General features: G+C 53.8%; 3 protein-coding genes across 5 annotated transcripts in view; 1 reads left to right on the plus strand and 2 right to left on the minus strand.

The window, feature by feature from the left end:
* The window catches only part of PDCD11 (programmed cell death 11), a 52,365-nt gene extending 50,829 nt beyond the window's left edge, over nt 1–1,536 (plus strand). For both annotated transcript variants that reach the window (XM_025397153.1, XM_025397154.1), the window contains exon 36: nt 619–1,536. In XM_025397153.1, the coding sequence (XP_025252938.1) occupies nt 619–790 (172 nt within the window). In that variant the 3' untranslated portion in view covers nt 791–1,536. The remainder of the gene's footprint in view (nt 1–618) is intronic.
* Nucleotides 1,537–2,025: 489 nt separating this feature from the next.
* Nucleotides 2,026–7,784, minus strand: CALHM2 (calcium homeostasis modulator family member 2). 2 transcript variants are annotated; one of them, XM_025397940.1, is made up of 3 exons: nt 7,393–7,784; nt 4,632–5,344; nt 2,026–2,801 (listed from the first exon to the last, which is right to left on the minus strand). In XM_025397940.1, the coding sequence occupies exons 2-3, from the start codon at nt 5,184–5,186 to the stop codon at nt 2,385–2,387; spliced, it is 972 nt and encodes a 323-aa protein (XP_025253725.1). In that variant the 5' UTR covers nt 5,187–5,344; nt 7,393–7,784; the 3' UTR covers nt 2,026–2,384. The 2 variants fall into 2 exon arrangements, with proteins under 2 accessions (XP_025253725.1, XP_025253727.1); XM_025397942.1 differs by having other exon boundaries at nt 4,632–6,044.
* A 1,310-nt stretch (nt 7,785–9,094) lies between these two features.
* On the minus strand, nt 9,095–14,564 carry CALHM1 (calcium homeostasis modulator 1). The gene is made up of 2 exons (XM_025397639.1): nt 13,870–14,564; nt 9,095–11,427 (listed from the first exon to the last, which is right to left on the minus strand). The coding sequence occupies exons 1-2, from the start codon at nt 14,419–14,421 to the stop codon at nt 10,942–10,944; spliced, it is 1,038 nt and encodes a 345-aa protein (XP_025253424.1). The 5' UTR covers nt 14,422–14,564; the 3' UTR covers nt 9,095–10,941.
* Nucleotides 14,565–23,397: the final 8,833 nt, after the last annotated feature.

Genomic DNA, 23,397 nt, shown 5'->3' on the forward strand with positions numbered 1-23,397 from the left:
GCCCTCTTACTTGATCTAGAAAACCAGCTTGACGTGATGCCTTAGGCCCAGTGACATTCACTTCTTCAACTTTTCTTTCTGCCTCAAAGGCCGGCATTGGTAGGAGGTAGCCTGGTCAAGAGACTTGAGTTTCTCTCATAATTAACTGTTCCTGGCTCTCATTGTAGACCACTTTCACAGGCATTCTCTTGCTTTTGACCCCAGCATCTCCACAAGACAGGGAGGGTTTAGAGATGAGTAGACTGAGGTCCAAAAAACAGGTGCCTCCCCCAAGCCCTTCAGTGAGCTGAGCTTTTCTCCTAGAAAAGCTCATTATGTATGTGTCTCACTGTTGTGTCCCCCATCCCAGTAGCTTTGTCCTGATCACTGTGTGGCTTTAGGCAGGGAAGTCCCTTACCTCTGGGTGTCCGTCTGCTCATCTGGAAGATGAGGGTGATAGTGCCTCTCCCTGGGGCATCATGGGAATTCATCATGGATTAATAAGGATAATGGTAGAAGTGGGAGTCTTGGATGGGAGAGGGTCCTGGTTCCAGGGCTGAGAGCAAGTGGGTGAGTGCTCGCCAGGAAGCATGTGGCCTGGTACTGAGAGGCAAATGCCGCTCTGCTTTTCCTCAACAGGGACATCTTTGAGCGGGTCATTCATCTGAGCTTGGCCCCCAAGAGAATGAAGTTCTTCTTCAAGCGCTACCTGGACTACGAGAAGCAGCATGGCACAGAGAAGGATGTGCAGGCAGTCAAGGCCAAGGCCCTGGAGTATGTGGAGGCCAAGAGCTCAGTGCTGGAGGACTAGTGGCAGGCCGGCTCCGCTGGACACTGTCAGCAGTGGGCCAGCCCGGCTCCATCTCGAGTGCCTGGGCACTTGGAAGACTGTTGCTTCAGGACGCTATTTAAATGCTGCTTTTTCTGCAGCACCCTTGGGGGAATCCTGTCAGGATGAAAAGGAATTTGAGATTGTTTTTAATTCCTCTTTGCTTGCTTTATTTTCAGTACCAACTTGTTATCTTTTTCCTTATCTGAGGCCGCTTGGGGATTGCGGGCAGCAGGCCCCTGGATTCCCAGAAAAGCTGAGGGTCCCTCTTCCAGGGGAGTCCTCTGGGGAGCAAGAGTGGAGGGGCTACTCCCGGGGGTCTTGTGGTCAGGATCCTGCTTTGTCCCTGGCAGGCTGTCAGTCCAGCCAGAGGGGGTCAGTAGGCTCCAGGGAGTGGCCCTCCCCTCCTATCTTGGAGTCTCTGGGTGTTCCTTCAGCCTCAGCCCCACTGGTACCTTCTGCCCTTTAGTGGAGGCTGTGAGTCTGGGACAGGAGGACATATTCAGAGCCCAGAGGAGAAAATGGAGAAACCTGGGCTGCTGAGGAAAGCCACGGGTGTTGGCGTGAACTGATGATATCTCATGCCACGCCCACCATGGCCACATTACCTAACCTCTCCATATGTGGGCTATTCAAGGTCTTGGAGGCCAGCACAGACCTAGCTAGTTGTTGAAGCCAGTTCTTTTTTGGCTTGGTCCTGAGGGAATTAAAAGTTTTCTCTGGCAGAGCTTTAAGTGTCTTGAGAGCTTTTCCGTGGGAAATGACTGAGTCATATGCCAGGAAGCCAGACAGGGCCAAGGGAGAGCATCCAAAGGTTTTAGAGGTGGTGGGGGTGGCGGGCAGGGATGGGAGGAAGGAGAAGCTGGGGCTGGCCTGCTTCTTGGGCATGAGCACTAGGTTACAAGAGCTAGTTCTGGGCCTGCCCACTGAGCACGGAATCTTCTGACTCATGAAATTTCAGACTGTGTTTCCTTCTGAGATAGGCCAGGCTTCATCTGTTCCCCACACCAAATCAGATAATGGAACCCAACTGCAAAGAGAGCATCAGCCCCAGGGCCTTCCCCTGTGTTGAACCCCTGGCACTCCCTGCACCGCTGCCACCCTGTGGGCCATTTTAGTCCTGCCCCCTTCCCTAACACGGCATAGGATTTGGGCCTGGCCCCATGACCATCAGCCTGCTGTGGCGTGCCCATTCAATCACGCAGACACCAGACTACTCCTTTTAGTAAGAAAAGCTTTATCAAAAATTTAAATATATAAAATAAGGCCAGAGGCTGCACTGGAGGCCGCTTCCCAGTGGTGCACTGCTGCGTTAGGCACATCTTTGCAGCTAGACACGTTAACTGCGCAAAGTACCATAAAGGAGCCCACTGGTGAGCTTCACGGTCACCTGGCCCTGCTGGCTGGGGCTTCCATTGTCTACTGGGTCTCTCCACACCACAGATTGCCTTGTGGTCCTTTTTCCTGGCCAAAACGGTTTTTAAAAAATCCTCTTCTGATAACGGATGTGAGCAAGCAGTGGGGTTCAGTTTGGGACCAAGTAGTGCCATTTACAAAGAGCATGAGAAGCAGCTCCTTAGGAGGCGAGCAGGGCCATCTCTACGTTGTCAGGGGCCGCGCCGTTGCCTGCCAGACCCTGGGCCCACTTGTGCAGGCGGCTGTAGAGTGGGAGGCCCTGGTTCTCACGGTACAAGTAGACACCGGTGATGGCATTCCACTGTGGCCGCGGCTGCGTGCCTTCCACTGGGAAGTTGGCAACCAGCTCCTCATCATCCTTGTTGAGCGCCACGAAGCCAAAGAAGCGGCGCACATTGTTGGCAGCCAGCACCCGAGAGTGCACCTCGGCCGTGCGCTGGAACAGCTGGTCCTCATTGGCGCGGTACTGCGCCCAGTAGGCCTCCTGGCGGTAACTGAGTGGTGAGCAGTAATGCTTGAGGCATTTGGTCAGGAACACCAGGATGGCCACCACGCCAATGAGCAGCCACCCAAAGAGCTGGCCAGAGAATGGGCACAGTTCAGGAGGGGCAAGGAACTGCCTGAGCCCTACCCCCCAGAGCAAATGGAAAAGGAGCAAGTTCCGCTTGTATAAGGGAAGCAGGTCCTTGTGGCTGTGATTCCATCGCTTGCTTACCCCCTTTAACTCAAGCTGTAGTTGCTCTTAGACTTAGCCTGTTTTCTGCTGCCACCCCTGCTACCTTAAGAGCACCTCCTTCCCCTGCCATCATCTCATGCCATCAAAACCCAGCTCAACCTGCCAGGCTCAGCTCAGATGCCTCCTCTGGGAAGCCTTCAAAGGCCCCTCTGGGAGCACGTGTGCCTTCCCTGAATCCCCCGTGGCCTGGTTCCTTTCATCACCATCTGCCTTGTTTGGAGGTCACACGTGCTTGTCTGAAACACTTGGAGGGCAAGGACAGGCAAGGTCATCCTTATTTCACCATTTGCTCCTGTACAGAGACCTGGGGGCATTTGATCAGCATCAAATAAGTATCATTTCTTTGTCTACCATCTTCCAGCTCTGGTGCTGTCTCCAACCTTTTCTCTCTTTATGTTTCTTTTTCTTTTTTTTTTTTTTTTTGAGATGGAGTCTTGCTTTGTTGCCCAGGCTGCAGTACAGTGGCGTGATCTCGGCTCACTGCAGCCGCCACCTCCCGGGTTCGAGCAATTCTCCGGCCTCAGCCTCCCAAGTAACTGAGATTACAGGTGCCTGCCACCACGCCTGGCTAATTTTTCCATTTTTAGTAGAGACAGGGTTTTACCATATTGGCCAGGCTGGTCTCGAACTCCTGACCTCCAGTGGTCACTCGCCTTGGCCTCCCAAAGTGCTGGGATTACAGGTGTGAGCCACTGCGCCTGGCCTCTGTTTATATCTTATTTACCCAGAGAAGAAACCTTTTAGAAAACCTGTGCTCCCTTGAGGTCAGGAGTTTGAGACCAGCCTGGCCAACATGGCAAAACCCCGTCTCTACTAAAAATACAAAAATTAGCTGGGCATGGTGGCTGCGTGCCTGTAATCCCAGCTACTCGGGAGGCTGAGGCAGAATTGCTTGAACCCGGAAGACGGAGGTTGCGGTGAGCTGAGATCGCACCACTGCTCTCTAGCCTGGCGACAACAATGAGACTCCATCTCAAAAAAAAAGAAAGAAAAGAAAAGAAACCTGTTCTCCTTCCTATCTCTCCCTCACCCCCTGCTTCTCTAAGTTGACCCTTGCAGCTGAGATTTTCTGCTACTCCCCAGTTCTCTTCCCTTGCCTTCTGTCCCTTGACCAACCTCCTCTCCTTCAGAGCCCAGCTAAGGCTCAGGACAGCAACTGCATCTCCTGACTCAACACTCCATCCTGACCCAAGGGACTCCCCTTAAGTCAGCAACACTTGAGGCTGACTCAGTGCTTGGACTGGGCCCTTCCTGGGATAGCAATGTGTTCATCTCCAGAGCCAGCCACACTCCACTGTCAAGGGCCCATCACAGATGTTTCTGGGGTGGCTTGCGGGGGTCCACGCTCAATCTGGCTGGGGTAAGGGGCTTATCTGTGATTGGAATTAAGGCCCAGACTGAGCCAGAAGAATGTTCCTTTAATGTTTAAAACTAATTTGGTCATATACAAGTGAGATTTACAGTAAAAAAAAAAAAAATTGATTAAACTCTTATTTGTATCTGGAAATAGCCCTTGCCCCACCACGCACCTGTTAACCAGCCCTGATACCTAGTGCTTTCCCACAGACCTCAGCCCCTGAGGACCAACTCCAGTTTTAGCACTAGGCCATCCCCGGACCTCCCACCAGCCACCACTAGGGAAGAGGACCTTCCCTTTGCACAGCTCCTTACCTGGGACTCATACCTGAGCCTGCGGCTGACCTCCTCCCGGAAGTCTGACAGGTTGTCAGGGTTCTCCTTGCAGGGGAACCTGGCCAGGATTTCGGTAGCGTGGGCTGATGGGAAGTGCTCTTCCCTGGCCGTGAGTGAGGAAGGGTCCACGAACTCGCTGAGAGCACAGACATAAGCCTCACCACGCAGCAGGGAGATGACAGACCAGGTGACAGGGGCCACAGCCGCACGGCCCAGGATGGAGCTTAGGAGGAGGAAGGTGGGGGCAGCAGAGCAGTTCTTGGTCCTCCGGTGCTGGCATTCGGCCACAAGGTTCCAGGTGTGGTTGTTGAGGATGACACCAATGATAAAGAGCACCAGGGCGGGCACGCCAATGGCCGCCAGCCCGTACAGGTAGTTCCGGGCCGGCGAGCAGGGGCAGTGGAAGGCCACCACAGAGAACAGCTCCTGGCTGCCCACCGTGCCCAGTGCCACTAGCCCGTTAAAAATCATCACATCCTTGCTCTTGAAGAAGAGTGACAGGAAGCGGAAGTTCTCTGCGATCAGGGCTGCCATGGTGACGGTCGTGGCGGGGTGGATTGCAGGAGAGGAGGCAGGAGGAGACGGGATTGACAGTTGCTGGTGGTACTAGGAAGGGGCGCAGGCTGGGAGACGCCGGACGGCAGGGTGTGGTTGTGCTATTTTATCCCCAACTGTGGTTGACCTGGTGTTTCCTGTGGAGCAGATGACTGATAAGTGTTTCCCTCTGAAAACCGGGAGTTGAAGAAGACGCTAGTGTGGCCAGGCTGGGGAGAAAGGAAGGAGTACAGGGCCCTGGGAAGTGACAGTTGCCACTGTTCATTGAGTTTCTCCAGGGCACTTGGCACTCCTCATTTCCCATCCTCACAGTCCCACGTCGAGCTGTGTGCCCGCCTTGCCCTAAGGAAAGTGAAGGCTTCCCGAGGACGAGTGACTCGCCAGGGTCACAGATGAGAGGCAGACTGAGATTCAAGCTTGGCTGACCTGCCTCAAATGCTTAGGTTCTTTTTGCCACCATGAGCTTCTCTTGGGGTAGGGCTTGGGGGTGGCCCATGGTGCTAGTGCATGTGTGGCACTGACTGGCTTTCCCTGTGGGAATCCAGGTGGCACACATTAGCGGAGGGGCCACGGACTCCTTGGATCCGCGGCGTGTCCTCAGGGCCTCAGCCTTGAGGGTGTAAAAGCTAGAGTGAGTGTCCGGGTGGATAAGGGACTTGGACAGGATCCTGCCGTGTGGGCTGGGGTGGGCATGGCAAGACGCCAGAATCCCTGGAGTTCGCAAGGACCTTATCTTTTTGGAGACCTCAGGGTCTGATCACGCTTCATGACTTTTCTCTGGGCCTCAGTTTCCTCATCAGTGAAAAGAGAATAAATCGTCCTGACCCTTGCTCTTTCCTAGGGATGTTGGAGGGAAAGGAAAGAATAAAAGATGCCTGATTGTGCTCTGTGTGAAACTCTCCATCTCTCCCACCCTATCTTGTCTTTGGGGTGGGGGACGATTCTCCTGCCCGCAAAGCTCAGGGAACTGAGACCTGAAGAGGATAAAGTGCCTTGCTGAGGCCAAACAAATACAGAGGTGCCCCAGCAGGACCTCTAACCACAACCTAAGGAGACTTGGGAAGTGGACAAGGGTGATTCTGTGCTAAGTGAACCCTCTTTTTTTCTGTCTCCTACTGATCTTGCCGTGTCCATCCGCGAGTGTCCCGAAGAACCTCCTCTTCCGCAGCCGTGACCCCCTCTCCTATCCAGCAGCCTCCCAGCAGCCCCGCTCCACCCTGCCTGCCAGCAACAGGAAGCCCTGGTAAGAGCAAAGGCTCAGCGGTGCCACCAGCTCATCTGGAGATTATTCTGCCTTGGTCTGGGCTGCAGCGACGCTGGCAACCTGCCGGGAAGTGGCCATGGCCTCGGGCAACAGCGAAGTTTAGCCCAGCTCCCTTCCTAGCCTCCACCCACACAAGCCTGAGAGACAGGCCAGGGTGTGGCCCCATATCCTCCCCATCTGGAGGGTGAAAAACAAAACTCCCCAGGTCAGAGGAAGCCAGGGAGTAGAGGGATGGGGTGAACGGCAGACAGGGAGGGACCTGGCCCTGTTCCCTTCCATGCTTCATGGAGGGATCACCCCTTCTAGATCAGCCCTTCCGTCCCTGCCAAGGAAGGCTGCCAGATGGGATCAGGCAGAGCCATGTGGCCACGTGGGCTCCAAGAAAAGGAGAAGCTGGAGGAGGAGGACCAGGAGCAAAAACAGAAGGAAGAGGAGGAGGAGGAGTCTGATTCTTCCCCCACTTCACAGCCTGGAGCTTCCAGTCTAACTTCCTGGGAAAGGCAGTTTGCGTCACTGCTGGGGAAGAATGGGTTAAAGTCAGTCCCCTCTGCCCCATCCTTTTCCCTTCTTGGCTTCTAGGCTTCTAATTAGCTCCCTGTGGAGGCTCTGGGTTCATAAACTGGCTCAAACTGGGGTACAAGATACCTGCACAGGGTGGGTGGTGAGCAGAGGATGGGTCAGGTCGTCCTGTGAGACCACTGCCCCCAGACCAAGGATGGGTCACATCCAGACCCCTAGTGGGACCTCCTCCAACATCAGTGACGACAGGAGACTGGCGGCTCCGGGAGGGGAGGACTGCTCCCTGTTCAACCGGGTGGAGGGAACCTCAGCTAGGGGCCTCTCTCCCTCTGGGCAGCGTGGGACCGGCTCCACCATGCTCCCCTGACAGCTGGCACACCCCAGGGAGGGCCTCTTCCTTACCTGGGGCCAGCTGTGGGCACTTGTGGCCATGGCCTCCGCGGGGCTGGACTCTCCAAGTGGCCTCCGGGAGGAAGGCGCAGGGCAGCGGCAGCCTCTGCCACTCCCTCCTGCTTTTCTTCTGCACGGGGGCCTGGGGCTGGTGGCGGCTTCAGACTAATCTAACTCCAGAAAAGAGAGAAGAAAACAGTGGGATGGAGTCTGCGCGCCAGTGAGTGGAAAAACAGCCTCCCGGCGCCACCAGGCAGAGGAGGGCGGGCCCCGAGCGCGGGCGGCGCGAGAGGAGAAGAGCCCAGAGGAAGTTGAGGTGCCTGTTCTGCAGCTGCAGCGCGTCCCACCGACCCGCTGCTCGCGCTCCCTGGGCGGTGCTGGCTCTCCGCCCTCGGCCCAGACCCGGACCCAGCCGGGCTCCACACCAGTGGGACCAGTCGGGAGGGCCACGTGGGGGTGTGGAGGCACTGGGGAGATCTGACCTAGACCTTCCCCCATGACAGTTTCAAGAGCACCGCACGTACTTGACCCCCCGCGGGGCAGAAGCTACGGAAGGAGACCACGCAAGGGTCAGGGGAGGGTGCCGTCAGACCCTCGCTGAGCCCTGCAGGATGCTCAGGGCCAGGGCCCCACCCTCTTCTGGCCCTTCTCTCTCAGAGCGGTCGGATCATTGACTGGACAAGCCATCCCCAGTGCTGGCTCTTTGACCCATAGTCAGCTAACTCCCCGGGACCTGCTTCGGATCCCTGGAGGGCTGAGGGTTGAATTCAGGAACCTAGAGATTCTCCGGGGCCTGCAGGCAGAGCTTCAACTGGTGGGTGGAAGTTACAAGGAGGCAGGTTTCTGAAGGAAGCCCTTTGTACTAATCAGAGCTGCCCAGCCTGTATCTAAAAGTGGTCAAGATGCGGGCTGAAGCGTCACGGGTCAGGAATGCTGCAGAAGAGAGTCTATGGACAAGCTAGATGACCCTTAGCACGGAGGGAGAGGACCTCCGACACCTGTCAGCTCTGCAGTGCACGTGGTTCCATCATGGTGGAGCTGCTGAGTGACCCGCTGGCCTCCCTAAGCTGGGCTTAACCATATGTAGGAAGAAGGAAAGAAAAGGTACTGGGGTTTGCTTGCTTGTTTATTTGCTTGTTTCAGATCCCAGCATGTGCTAAACACAGTCCCAGATCCTTCCCTAAAAGTTATCTTCCTTTATCCTCACCACAATCCTGAAAAGCAGGTCTTTAAAAAAAATTTTTTTTTTTATTTTAAAAAAGGCCGGGCGCGGTGGCTCAAGCCTGTAATCCCAGCACTTTGGGAGGAGGAGACGGGCGGATCACGAGGTCAGGAGATCGAGACCATCCTGGCTAACACGGTGAAACCCCGTCTCTACTAAAAAATACAAAAAAACTAGCCGGACGAGGTGGCGGGCGCCTGTAGTCCCAGCTACTTGGGAGGCTGAGGCAGGAGAATGGCGTGAACCCGGGAGGAGGAGCTTGCAGTGAGCTGAGATCCGGCCACTGTATTCCAGCCTGGGCCACAGAGCAAGACTCCGTCTCAAAAAAAAAAAAAAAAGTTATAAATCTGACCTAGACCTTCCCCCCATGACAGTTTCAAGAGCACCCCACATACTTGACCCTCGCGGGGCAAAAGCTACAGAAGGAGACCCCGCAAGGGTCAGGGGAGGGTGTCATCAGACCCGCGCTGAGCCCGGGTCTGAAAAAGAAGACTTTTTTTTCTTCTTCTTCTTCTTATTATTATTATAATAATAATATAGAGTCAGAGTCTTGCTATGTTGCCCAGGCTGGTCTCCAACTCCCAGTCTCAAGTGATCCTCCCTCCTTGGCCTCCCAAGTGCTGGGATTACAGGCATGAGCCACCACGCCCGGCCAAGCAGGTCTTCTAATATCCATTTTATAGACAGACACACTGAGGCTTAGAGTGGCTGGGTGACTTGCCACGAGTCCTACAGTGCTGGCATTTGAACCCACGTGTGCCTGACCCAAAGCTTTGCTGTCCTTCACATTCGTACCTCCTGATACCTCCGGACCTTCTCTTCACACTGGAAGCGCCCTCATCCACCAAGATGCACCTTGTTTTTGCTCATCCTAATCCTCCCTGACTTTAGGGCCCAGACCAACTCCTACCTCCTGGAAGGGCCCTCCCAGCCCACCTTGGCCCATGAAGATCTGAGCAGCTCCTCCCAAAGAATTAAGAGGAGGGAAACTGGACCCCAGAAGTGGGAATAGAGGGAAGGATGGATAAAAAAGGATGGAATCATGCCAAGATCAAAATCAATTCTTAGATGCTTGGGACTTATGTCTCAGAGCTGAGGGCGGTGCTGAGAAACCTATCTGTACCTCTGTTTCTTCCTCCTCAACAAGATGGAAGCTTGAGTATTTGTGTTACTATCTCTCATCCCTGCCCAGGGGAGGAGGACAGAAGTCCCTGGGTTCAGAAATCAACAAATACATTAGCCACCCTGTGCTGGGTGCCTACCATGTGCCATTTGCTTTTACACATAGCAACCCCATGATGGGGGCGGGTGGGGCTCATCCTCATTGTATAGATGAAGAAACTAAGGCACAGGCATTGATGCAGCTGGCCCAGGGACAGTGTTTGTGAGTGGTAGAGACAGCATTTGACCCAATTCTGTCTCACTCTGGAATCTGAGCTGCTTTCTGTTTAATGCTGCTGTCCTCCCCGCTCATCCCACCTGGGCTACAGCCTTGGAACTCCTCTTAGCCTCTTAGAACTTCATCCCCAAGAGGTGGGTCTTTAAGAAAAATGGAGAGACTTCAGCTTCTGTGTCTAACTTCTCAAGCCTTGGGGATGGTCTGATTTCCCCCTGAGACCTGGATGTGAGGGGGGTATTAGGGTGGTTTTCAAAGACCCCTCTACAGGAGGACTTTTGTGCTTGGTGCTGAATAAACACTCAGTCCACCGGGACAATTGTCACGTGACCCCCATGGTGACCACACACTCTGGCCTCTTCCATGTGAACCTAGCTTCTGACATCTTGTCTCATCGCCTGTCACCCCAGGTGGGCTATGTGCCATGTCCTTATGGACCCACCCCGGCCCACACAGTCTCACCTAGGACATACTTGCCCAAATCAGAGGGCTCCCACTTCATGAGACGCTGGGATGATTCCCACTCCCCGAGCCCTGAGCGTAAAGGAAGAGAGGCCTCGAAAAGCCACAGAAGAGAATGAACCCAAGGGCAGGGATGTCTGTCAAACCTGGGAGGAGACGGTGAACATCAGCCTGGGAAGGGATGGGCAGAGGGGAGCCATCGGTCCCTGTACCCGCTATGACAGTTCCGACCCCTTTAGACTAATACTGCTCATGGGCCCACTGCCCTAGGGCCATCCAGGGCAGTGTCACAGTTGAAGGTATCAAATCCTCTTGCAGTTCCAAATGTCCTGCCTCCGATGGGCAGGCGAGTGCTAGGGAGTGTGGATCTGCCTAGGGGACTACTGCCCAGTACTGAAACCCTTCATTTTTCCACCTGGTTTGGGGGTGGGAGAGGCTGTGGGCTCAGATCCCCATTCCTGCCTCTTCAGCTGGCCACGCCTCATACTTTGCTAAAGTAGGTGGCCACCTCCTTGCGCAGAGGCCGGGGCCCGCTCCCAGCCCAGCCGTTGCCCATCAGCGGTGGCTCCTCCCTGCCCAGCTGCAGAGGTGGTTTGCATTTGTGCCAGCTTGTGAGTAGCCTGTTCATGGTGCCTTGATCCGTGATGCCACGCAGCTTCTCCCTTTCCTCCTCCGCACCATCGGGGGCTGTGGGGGCAGCCGCGGAAGCAGGGGCCGTGGCCAGTGTCCCGTGGGTGTGACCCAGCTCCAGGTCATGGTTCATGGCCTCGAAGAACTGCTGGATGCAGACCTTGGCGAAGGCCTTGGCGTGCTCCGTGCACGTCTCGTCGAAGAGCTTGCGCTCGATGTCGATATAGTGGGACCAGTACTTGCTCTTGAGGAAGGCGACCTGCGTGAAGCAGGGCCGCACAGAGCGCACCACGAATGCCAGCAGTGTGGTCAGCAGCACGAAAGACCAGCCCAGCGCCTGTGGGGAGACAAGAGAGAGTCACGGGGCACTGTCCTTGGGCCTCCGAGCCTGTTCAGACTCCCAAAGCACTCTCTATGCCAGCACTTCTAGCTCAAAGAGCACAAATTGGGCAAGTGAGCTTGCCTCTTGGCCTCCATTTCCTCATCTGTAAAACGGGCATAGAAATGGGAATAATGGCGATAGGTGCACCTCATGGAAAGAAGATCATGTGGGTAAAGCACCTGCCATGCTGGCGGGGCACCCACAGGGTCCAGGAGTTAAGTGGGCAGACCCTGGAGTTAGGCTGCTTGGTTTGAATGCTGTCTCCACCACTTACTAGTTGACCAGGAGCAAAGCACTCAACTTCTCCGTGCCTCAGTTTCCACACCTATAAAATGCAGCTGGTGGTAGCACCTATCTCAGAGTGTTGTGAGGACTGAATGTGATAAGCTTAGCTCAGTGCCTGGTACCCAGTGCTCAGTGACTATTAACCATTACTGTTGTGCCAATAGGCCCTCACTTACTGTGCCTCTTCTTTCAGGAAGCCTTCCTTGATCTCACCAGGCCATAGTGGCCCATTTTCCTCTGAGTCCTGAACCTCTCCTTTGGCTCCTGGTATTGTCACCAGTGACAAGCGAGCACCTCCTCTGTGTCGGTTCCGAGCTGGGCCTTCAGGGGTCATGGAGGCAAATCAGGCAAGAACTCAAACTCTGCGCTGAAGAGCACCCTGCACTTGGTTCCACTCTGCTCTGTCAGCTCACTGCAGGGCACGGGGCAGGACGCTCCCCAGCCCACGCTTCAGGGTCAGGCCCCAGCCGCACAGAGAAGCATTTGGGCAGATCAGGACTGGGGCTGAGGGCAAGCCCAGATGCCTATCATGGGGCTGGGCAAGTCATGACAGAGCAGACAGGGTGGGGAGCCACTGAGCGTGTGTACAGGCTGGGGGCACCCCAGGCTGTTCCAGGAGTACATGCGGGCTGGATCTTCTGGATTTCCAACTTGAAAATCTGATTTTTATGTGAAAAATTCTGATTTTTATTTTAATTTTATATACTTTGTTGTTTTGTTTTGTTTTGTTTTGAGACAGGTCTTGCTCTGTTACCCAGGCCAGAGTGCAGTGGCACAATTACAGTTCACTGCAGCCTTGACCTCCCAGGCTCAAGCAATCCTCCCACTTCAGCTTCCTGAGTAGCTGGGACTACAGGCATGTGCCACCAAGCCTGGTTAATGTTTTTCTTTTTTTTTGGAGACAGGATCTCACTATATTCCCCAGGCTGGTCTTGAACTCCTGGGCTCTAGCGATCTTCTTGCCTTGGCCTCCCAAAGTGCTGGGATTACAGACATGAGCCACATCGTACCTGGCCCATTCTGGTTTTCAGAACATGCCAACGAATTCTAAAGTTGGATCTAGAATTCAGTCTCTGAAGGCCAAATGAAACGTGTATAGGCCAGGCAGCCTGCACCCTCTGGGGCCCACTCAGCTTATGATGTGGTGGCTTAAAGGTCAGGTGGAGGGACAGCTGCCAAGGCCTTGAGGCTGGGGACGATGGGATGAGTGCCCACAGGAGAGGAGGCACAGGTTTGGGAGGAGAGGGAAGTAGAGTTCAGTCTGGATGCTCAGAGCGTGACGTTCACCAGGGCCATCTGGGTGGTGATGGAGGCCTCCCAGGAGAGAGGCCCCTGCTACAGCGGGAAGCCAGGAGTGTCTGGACTTGCCAGGGTAGAGTGTGCACGTTTCTCCAGCCCTTGCAGGGCAGGCTGGTCCCAGCCCCTCGCCCTGACAGCACCTGGTCTGCCAGCTGTGGGGTTGGGCTGCCTGGGTGGTCCTCCCCACACAGCACTGACTGGGTTGGAGAAGGCCATAGAGGCTTGGATGGGTGAGCGTGGAGGGGCAGAGGATGTGGGAGCAGGGCTGGGGAGGACCCTCGCTCTGGTTGACCTGTCAATGGGCTCTCCAACCTGTCTTTCCGTCACATCCCAACAGGGCCTCTCTCTCATCCACGCACCCCCTTCCAGGACACCTTGGTCCTTAGCTCCCACTCCCCAGCAGGGACGCACCAGATGGGGGCATTTGCCAGGGAAATGTACCCAAATGGCTTAGCCACCCACTGGCCTCACCACTGCCGAGGCCCGGAAGAGGGAAAGGATGCAAATTCCTCCAGCTTCCAAGCTCAGAGATCAGGATGGGGATGCAGGTCCACTCTGGGGACCTCAGGACAGGGGTCAGGCCCACTCACCAGAAGCCTCTGGACAGAGAGAGCCAAAGCACGTTCTCCGGATGGCCCTGGGCTGAGGGCACACGCATGGCTGTGCCTTCAGCCTCAGTTGGGAAGATGCCCCCCACACCTCGGAGCTCCACCTGAGCAGAGGCCCCATTTTGAGAGGTAGGGGGATAGGGCCCTCCCAGAGGGACCTTGATCTGCCAGTGAGACCCAGCCTGAGGCCACGCGGCCCCCTCACCTGGGAGATGCAGCGGAGATAGCGCACAGCCACCTCTCGGGCCAGCAGCCAGTCGCCATCGTAGATCTCAGGGCAGGGCACCCGGGCCAGCAGGCGGGCAAGCTCAGGGGCAGGTAGACCGGGTGCCAGGCTGCCATTGCCCAGTGCGGTCACTGGCACGGCAGTGCAGAAGGCACAGAGGAAGCATTTGCCGTCAAGCAGTGTGACGGCCACCCAGACGATGGGCGCGATGAGGGCGCGCTGGGCCATGGAGCAGAACATGTAGCGCAACACAGCGGGGTCCTTGGCCCGGCGGCCCGGCGGCCGCTTCCACTCTTCGGCCAGCATGGACACGTTGTTGTTCATGACCAGGCCAAGCAGGAAGAGCACCAGGGGTGGCGCCAGCAGGATGCCCGCGCTGTAGGCCGCATTGTAGCCCGGCAGGCAGGGGCAGTTAAAGTCAAAGGCCGAGTACATCTGGGCACTGGCCAGGGCCATGATGCCGCAGATGCCGTTCATGAAGGACTCCTGGTTGGACTGCAGGAACTGGAAGATCATCCGGAACTTGTCCATCGTGCCCCCTGCGGGGCCTGGCCTCTTCTTCCCAACTCACCGCTGCCTCCGAGAGGGCCCCTGCTGCCCACCCTGCCCACTGGGTGCCCACCTCATGACTCAGGCGCTCCTGGCTGGGACCAGCAGAGCTCAGAGCAGAGGCTGAGGTCACTGTCGCTTTGAGGAATCTTTAGTCAGGTGCTGGCCAGGAGGGTGCAGATTGACCAATCCTGTGCGTTCAGCCAGGATTGTGCCCCTCCCTCCTGGGCTTCTCTCCCTCTGCAGCCGCCTCCACCTCCAGCACTAGCACCTGCTAGGGACCAGCCTTCTGTGGGTGTGGGAGGGAGGGAGGGAGAGGTGGGAGAGGGCAGGCTCAGACACAGGCTGGGAAGACACTGTCTCCAGCAGGGCTGCAGTTTGGAGAGTCCAGGGCTGCTGCAGGGGCCAGAGCTCCTGGACCTTGTCTTCTGAGCTCCTAGGAAGCTCATTGCCCTCCTTCTGCCCTTCCCACTGGGGGTCTCCTCCATGCTGTATCAGAATCCCAGAGGGCTCCTCCGTCGGTTCCCCGATGACAGTGTGGTGCTGCGGTGGCGGTGGCTGCAGTGAGGGTGCTGCTGGTGGTCATGGGGATATTGGTCACAGAGGGGATGGCAGTGGTGGTTGGGGGGATGGTGCCAATGTGGACATGGTGTAGAATGAAACGTCCTGGATTTGCTGGCAGAAGACTTGGATTTGACAGGTTGCCTGGGCAGGGGCTGTGGCCTGTGAATGTGTTGCAGGAGTCCTTATGTTGGCCTGCCTGTGTCTCTGCGGGTGTGCCTGTGTGTTTGTGGGCTGTGGATGGCAAACCCTTTCCTGGCTCCACCTCTGACCTCTACTTCCCCAATCAAAAAATAAAGGGGTCTGCATGCGGACAGCAAGGAGGTGAAAAAATTAAATGGGTGGGGTGATGGGGTTTCATGCCTGGAGTTTGGGCCTCAAGAGTGCCTGCAGAAACCTGGCCAGCCCTCCTTCACAGACACATCAAAGAGGAGGAGCTGAGCGTGCTCGCTCTGATGCCCAGGGCTCTCCCTGACCTCCCAAGGGCAGGTCAGATCCAGCTCCAGCGGGATGTCTCCTGTCTGGGAAAAGGAGTGGGGTCTGGGGCTGAGACAGAGCCTGGCCAGGACATCTCCATGGGGCCCACAGATCTGTGCCTCCCCATGTGTATGCCCACGCGTGAGCTCACTGTGCCTTTGGACCTCTGCATCTGTGTGTCAGTGTGTGTGTGTGATCACTTTAGTGGTCTTTGTGTCTGAGGGTCTCTGTATCACTGACCAGAACCAGCAGTGACCCAGGCTTGCCCTGGGTGGAGCCCTATGCCAGGCACTTACAAGCATTGCCTGTGTAACCTTCGTACAATCCCATGGGACAGGTACTACCATCCCCATTTTACAGAGGTGGGGACTGAGGCTTGGAGAGGTTAAGTTATCAGCTGAGAGTTACCCAGCTGGTAGGTGGAGGAGTGGGATTGGAACCCAGGCTAGCCCTCTCGTGGGAGTGGGAGTGGGGGGTGGAGGAGGGGTCAGGAAATGTTTTTTGGCCTTTCTCTTCTGGGCGAATCAGGTTCCTGTTCTGCTGGTCTGGGTGGAGATGCTGGATTGTCACCAATAGGATACAGTGGGGAAGGATGTTGCTCCCCTTGCTGTCAGGCTGGGCTTGGGGCAGTTGGAGCCCCCAGGCTGGGAGCCTCTGGAAGACCCTCGCAGAGGCTCCCCATGGAACACCATAGGTGGATGGCAGGATGAGGGAGGTCCAGTGATAGAGGTGACCTACCCTGCACATCTGCAGTGTTCGTATGCGTGGCCAACAGCAGGTGTGAGCTGATGCCAGAGCTGGGGTGGGCTTGGGGTGGTCCAGGAAACCAGGAGGGGTGGTTTCAGGGGGCTACCTGGAATTCTGTCTTGTATATTGCACATAGCTCCCTGCTTGTAGATAACGTGCCTTTCTAGTAGCGCCCACACTGCCTGCTCTAACCACATATACACATTCTGCAAATTCTAAGTGCAGTGTTATTTTAAAATACTTGAGGCTGGGCACAGTGGCTCACACCTGTAATCCCATCACTTTTGGGAGGCCAAGGTGGGAGGATCACTTGAACCCAGGAGTTTGAGGCTGCAGTGAGCCATGATCACAACACTGCATTCCAGTCTGGATGACAGAGCAAAACCCGTCTCTAAATAATAATAACAATAATAAATACTCAATATAAGACAGTTTGATTAGATTATCAATCAATCGTTCTCATTATCATAAGAATTTTGGTTGCAGGGTGGGCACTGTGGCTCACGGCTGTAATCCCAACACTTTGGGAGGCCAACGAGGGAGGATTGCTTGAGCCCAGGAGTTTAAGACTAGCCTGGGCAACATAGAGAGATCCAGTCTCTATGCCCGAAAAAAAAAAAAATTACAGTTGTCATTGAGAGTAGAGTGAGGGTTAGTTCTTTTTTTTGAGACAGGGTCTCACTCTGTCTCCCAGCCTGCTGTGCAGTGGCATGATCTCAGCTCACTGCCACCTCTACACCTCTACCTCCCAGACTCGAGCCATCCTCCCACTTCAGGCTCCCAAGCAGCTGGGACTATAGGTGTGCATCACCATGCCTGGCTGATTTTTGTATTTTTTCCTTATCTCAAAAAAAAAAAAAAAATGATCACCTACTTGGGCTAAGTTTTTTTGTGGGTGGTGTTTATCCAACATTTGAAGAAATCATCATTAAAGAGCCTTCATGAGGCCGGGCACGGTGGCTCACACCCGTAATCCCAGCACTTTGGAAGGCCAAGGTAGGTGGAGCACAAAGTCAGGAGATCGAGACCATCCTGGCTAACACGGTGAAACCCCATCTCTACTAAAAATACCAACACTTAGCCGGGCGTGATGGCGGGCGTGATGGTGGGTCCCTGTAGTCCCAGCTACTCAGGAGTCTGAGGCAGGAGAATCACTTGAACCCAGGAGGCAGAGATTGCAGTGAGCCGAGATTGCGCCATTGCACTCCAGCCTGGGTGACAGAGCGAGACTCCATCTCAAAAAAAAAAAATAAAATAAATAATAAAAAATAAAAAAGAGCCTTCATGAGCCAGGCATGGTGGCTTACGCCTAAAATCCTAGCACTTTGGGACACCGAGATGGGTGGATCACTTGAGATCAGGAGTTCCAGACCAGCCTGGCCAACATGGTGAAACCCCATCTCTACTAAAAATACAAAAATTAGCTGGTTGTGGTGGCAGGCACCTGTAATCCCAGCTACTCGGGAGACTGAGGCAGGAGAATCAAGAATCACTTGAACCTAGGAGACAGAGGTTGCAGTGAGCTGAGATCATGCCACTGCACTCCAGCCTGAGTGACAGCGCGAGACTCTGTCTCAAAAATATAAATAAATAAATAAAATAAAGAGCCTTGAATAGGAATTGCCTGCAGCATTTCATGCAAAAAAAAACCCCTGATATTAAAAAGTGCTCACCAAAGCAAGCTCATTTCTCATTTTGAGAAGTTTAGGAGGTTTCATCTGGATGTTTTACACAAATCTTTCCTAATACTTTATATTTCATTTTTTTCCTATCATAATTATATAAGATAAAGAAATGTAATCTTTTTTTTTTTTTTCACCAGGCATCCTACGGACGTCTCCCAGTTCCCTCCCTGTGGCCCAGTGTTGTATATCAATGCCATCATGGATACACCTCCTTTGGGAGGTGATTAGGCCATGAGGGTGGAGCCCTGGTGAATGGGATTGGTGTCCTTATAGAAGGGACCCTGGACCCTGGACCTCTACCCTGCAAGGATACAGTGAGAAGGCAGAATCCAGCCTCCAGTACCCTCATCTCAGACTTCCAGCCTCCTGAACCGTGAGAAATAAATGTTTGTTGTCTGTGGTATGTTTTGTTACTGTGGCCAAAGCTGTTGGACACAGGGACACCCCTGGGCTCCCGGGTACCACCCTTCTGTCACGCTGCTGCTCTCCTGGAACACGGCCGTGCCTCACTGCCCATCCAAAGCCACATCCAGGCCCCACCCACTCGCTCCTTGTTTCTTCCACTCGATGGTCAAGTTTTTCTCTTACCAAGAAGCCGGCCGGGTGTGGTGGCTCACTCCTGCAATCCCAGCACTTTGGGAGGCTGAAACGGGTGGATCATTTGAGGTTAGGAGCTCGAGACCAGCCTGACCAACACAGTGAAACTCCGTCTCTACTAAAAATACAAAAGAAAAAAAAATTAGCAGGGTGTGGTGGTGTGTACCTGTAATCCCAGCTACTCAGGAGGCTGAGGCAGGAGAATCGCTTGAACCCGGGAGGCGGAGGTTGCAGTGAGCGGAGATCATACCACTGCACTCCAGCCTGGGTGACAGAGTGAGACTCCATCTCAAAAAACAACAAACAAACAAACAAAAGAAGCTGTGTCACAGAGCTAAGAGCAACCCAGCCAGTGACCTGGGTTCAAGTCTCAGCCCGGCCACACACTAGCCAGGGACCTTGGGCAAGTCATCTAACCTCTGGGCGCCGCTGTGTTCTCATCTGTGAAATGTGGAGGATGATAGCGCCTGCCTCCCGGGTGGTTGTGAGGATTCAATCAGCTGGGCAGATCAAGAGTTTCGCAGTGCGCCAGGCACACAAGGAGTGGTCATGAACCATCCTTACAACACTGTAATAATAATAGTGATCATCTCCACACCTGAGCTTCAGTAGTGCATTTTCAAAATTTGTATTAGTATTCTATTACTGCTGTAACAAATGTCCACAAGTACAGTGGCTTAAAACAACACGAATTTATTCTCTTGTAGTTCTGAGGTCAGGAGCCTATAATGGATCTTGGATGGCTAACATCAAGTGGCTGGCAGGCTGTGCCTTCTGGAAGCTCTAGAAGAGAATCCATTTCCTCGTATTCTCTACTGTGTAGAGGACACCCGCATTCCCTGGCTTGTGACATCACATTCCTCCAACCTCTGCTTCCCTCATCACAGCTCTTTCTCTGACTCTCACCCTCCTCCTACCTCTATCTCTCTCTCTCTCTCTCTCTCTCTTTTTTTTTTTTGAGATGGAGTCACTCTGTCGCCCAGGCTGGAGTGCAGTGGTGCAATCTCAGCTTACTGCAACCTCCGACTCCTGGGTTCAAGCGATTCTCCTGTCTCATCCTCCAGAGTAGCTGGGACTACAGGCGTGCATCACCATGCCTGGCTAATTTTTGTATTTTTAGTAGAGACAGGGTTTCACCATGTTGGCCAGGCTGGTCTCGAACCCCTGACCTCAGGTGATCCTCCCCCCTCAGCCTCCCAAAGGGCTAGGATTATAGGCGTGAGGCACCATGCCGGGCCCTACCTCCCTCTTATAAGGGACCCACCTGGCTAATCCAGGATCATTTCCTCATCTCAGAATCCATAATTTAATCACATCTGCAAAGCCCCTTTTGCCATGGAAAGTAACATATTCACAGGTTCTGGACGTTCGGCGGTGGACTCTTGAGGGCTTATGGTTCTATTTAACTTCAGTAGGGGTCTTTGGTGGTGCACTTATCAGTGCTTAGTGTCTTCTCAATCTCTCCCCTATAACTCCCAGGTCACGACTAAATAAATAAAAAGCAGGATGTCACACACATTTTGGAGCATGGTGGCAAACTCAGCCATGGTCAACACTGGGATGTACACTCGCCTCCTGCTTCCTGGCCTTGGGGCTGTTGTCCAGGCACCCAGAGGGCACAGCTGGTGAGTGCCCTCTGGTTTGGAGGAGTTAGGGGTGTCATGAAAAGCAGCATGCAAAGGAGGCTCCTGGGGAGAGTGGGTGCCGTACTTTTAGGAAAATGCACAATTTGCGTAGGAGAGTGTGAGTGTGGGGTGCTCCAATGGGCGCTGCCCTCAACCAGAAGCTGTTGGAGCATCCAGAGATTGGGGCAGTGGAGGAGGCAGGAGCCAACAGCAAATGGGGCTGCCAAGGCATCTCAGGTGCTGGTAGGCTGGGTTATCAGAGGTATGAAGTCTCTGCCTAAGAAAGATAAAATGCTACATTCTCCACCAGCCAAACCCTATGGGGGTGTACGCTGTGGCAAAATGGTAGCACTCACCAAGTCATTCACGTGTTCCCTTATAATTCTCAGCCTCTGTGCCAGGGAAGCTTGGGCCTTGTGCCTGATTTCTGGTGCAGAATCTACCATCACTTCTTACCATCTTCCCACACTTCTCTGAGGGTGGCCCTGGATGCCAGGTGTAACAGACACCTCTGTGCCCCGCCCACTCCCCTCAGCCCTCACCACTATCTTCTTTTTTTTTAATTTTTTGATATGGAGTCTCGCTCTGTTGCCCAGGCTGGAGTGCAGTGGTGTGATCTCAGCTCACTGCATCCTCAGCTTCCTGGGTTCAAGCGATTCTCTTGTCTCAGCCTCTTGAGTATCTGGGACGACAGGTGCCCGCCACCACGCCCGGCTAATTTTTGTATTTTTAGTAGAGATGGGGTTTTACCATGTTGGCCAGGTTGGTCTCAAACTCTTGACCTCAAGCGATCTGCTTGCGTTGACCTCCCAAAGTGCTGGGATTACAGGCTTAAGCCATCACACTCGGCCTTTCACCACTATCTTCTAAAGGCTGCTCACTAAAAACAGCTCAGACTGTCTGCCTGAGGGCTTTTTTTTCTGGCACTGGGTTTACATTTGGCCCAAGGAAACCTGGAGGTGCCCAACTAGTGCCCCAGCCAGTGACAGCCAGAGATTGGTGGAGACATGCCACCTCCTCCTTCCTGGGGAACGGTTACTTGTGTTGTGCTCTCCCCAAGCTCCCCAGTGGGATCAGGCTCTGGTTGTCCACGGTGGTAACTGGCTGGTGGCTCTACCCTTGGCTGGATTTCTTCCCTCTCCCGTATCACTTCTGTTCCTTGCAGGGTTCCCTGGAAGCAACTTCCTTAAAAGCTATGTGCACTCATTTCTTTTTCTCAGGACCTGCTTCTGGGACATACTATGGGTCTTTTTTATTTTTGTTTGTTTATTTAGAGACAGGTTCTTGCTCTGTCTCCCAGACTGGAGTGCAGGGGCACAATCATAGCTCACTGTAACCTTGAACTCCTGGACTCAAAAGATCATTAAGTCTCAGCCTCCAAAGTAGCTAGGACTACAGATGTGTACCACCACCACGCCTAGCTAGGGTTTTTTTGTTGTTTTTTTTTTTTTTGTAATTTTTGTAGATATAGGGTCTTGCTGTGTTGCCCAGGCTGGTCTCAACTCCTGGCCTCAATGGATCCTCCCTTGCCTCGGCCCCCCACAAAGTGCTGGGGTTATAGGCGTGAGCCACTGTACCCAGTCATATCATGTGTCTTTATGGTGGCATCACAAGATGGCGGTGTCAGCTGGGTCCCCAAGTGACTGTGTGGGGCAGATCCCCCTTCTTCAACCTCCCTTCCCTGTTTAACTATATCAGGTTTTGCTTGAGTGAGAAATACATCTTTATTGTGTTAAGCAACTGACACTTTTGTTTTATTTTTACTGTATTTTATTTTATTATTTATTTATTTATTTTTGAGACAGAGTTTTGCTCTCTTGCCCAGGCTGGAGTGCACAGGCACGATCATGGCTCACTGCAACCTCCACCTCCCAGGTTCAAGTGATTCTCCATCCAGGTAGCTGGGACTATAGGCATGCACCACCACCCCCAGCTAATATTTGTATTTTTAGTAGAGACGGGGTTTCACCATGTTGCCCAGGCTGGTCTCAAACTCATGACCTCAGGCAGCCCGCCTGCCGCGGCCTCCCAAAGTGCTGGGATTACAGGCTGAGCCACCATGCCCAGCCTAGTGTATTTTATTTTACATTCCCAGCCTAGCCTAATATAATGTTTTTGTGTGAGATTTTAAGCAAGATACCCGGAGTCCATTCTAACTCTGAAATACCTCTAATCTATCGATTCTCTCCATCTCCACCCCAATCCAAGCCCCTTCAGTTCTTGCCTGCCTTCTGCAATTCTATCAAGACACTCCCAGGCTGTGGCCAGGGGGATCTTTTAAAAGTGAACATCTGACAAATTACTATTTAATTCCCTCCAATGTTTTAAGTCCAAAATCCTTAACAGGGCCTGTATGACCGTGTCTGTATGACTGTGTGACAGCTGGTGCCAGGGCCACTCTCCTCCCGATGCCTCCTCCCCAGCTGACCAGTTTGCTTTCAGTTTCTCAAACAGGACAAACCCCTTCCCATCTCAGGCCTTTGCACAGGTTCTGCACATTCCGGCAATACTTCTCCCCCTATTCTCACCAGAGAATATTCCTGTGAATCCTTAAGGTCTCAGTGTGATGATTGTATTGGGGCTCAGAGAAACAATACCCTGAAATGAAGGTCTCAGAAGCAAACGACTCTTTCTGACCTTCACCTGTGCCCCTGTCTCTGGCCCCTCATTCTCCTCCAAGGTTAGCCATAGAAACCAGACTCCCTCTTCCCCAGGGTGGGTCATAGAAACCAGAACCCCTTTCTCCCTGAAGCCAGCCATAAAACCATAAAACCTAAAAATATTACTCTAGACCCAGCGGGTGGTGGTTCACGCCTGTAATCCCAGCACTTTGGGAGGCCGAGGTGGGCGGATCACCTGAGGTCAGGAGTTCAAGACCAGCCTGGCCAACATGGCAAAAGCCCGTCTCTACTAAAAAATACAAAAATTAGCCAGGTATGGTGAGAAGCCCCTGTAGTCCCAGCTACTCGAGAGGCTGAGGCAGGAGAATCGCTTGAACCCGGGAGGCGGAGGGTGCAGTGAGCTGAGATGGCGCCACTGCACTCCAGCCTGAGTGACAGAGAGGCTCTGTCTCAAGAAAAAAAACAAAAGAAAACAAATTACTCTAATCCTCACCCCCAATATTTCTGCGTGAACACTGGTCATAAAGAAATGATTTGACCTGCCTTGTTAGATTGCAGGTCACAAGATCCCCTTCCCCCGTTCCATGGGAGAAAGAAGTGCTGCCCAGAGAGGCCCGGGAGAACCTAAACGGAAGCCTTGCTGGG

This window comes from Theropithecus gelada, chromosome 9 (genome assembly GCF_003255815.1).
Source record: "Theropithecus gelada isolate Dixy chromosome 9, Tgel_1.0, whole genome shotgun sequence".
Classification (NCBI taxonomy): domain Eukaryota; kingdom Metazoa; phylum Chordata; class Mammalia; order Primates; family Cercopithecidae; genus Theropithecus; species Theropithecus gelada.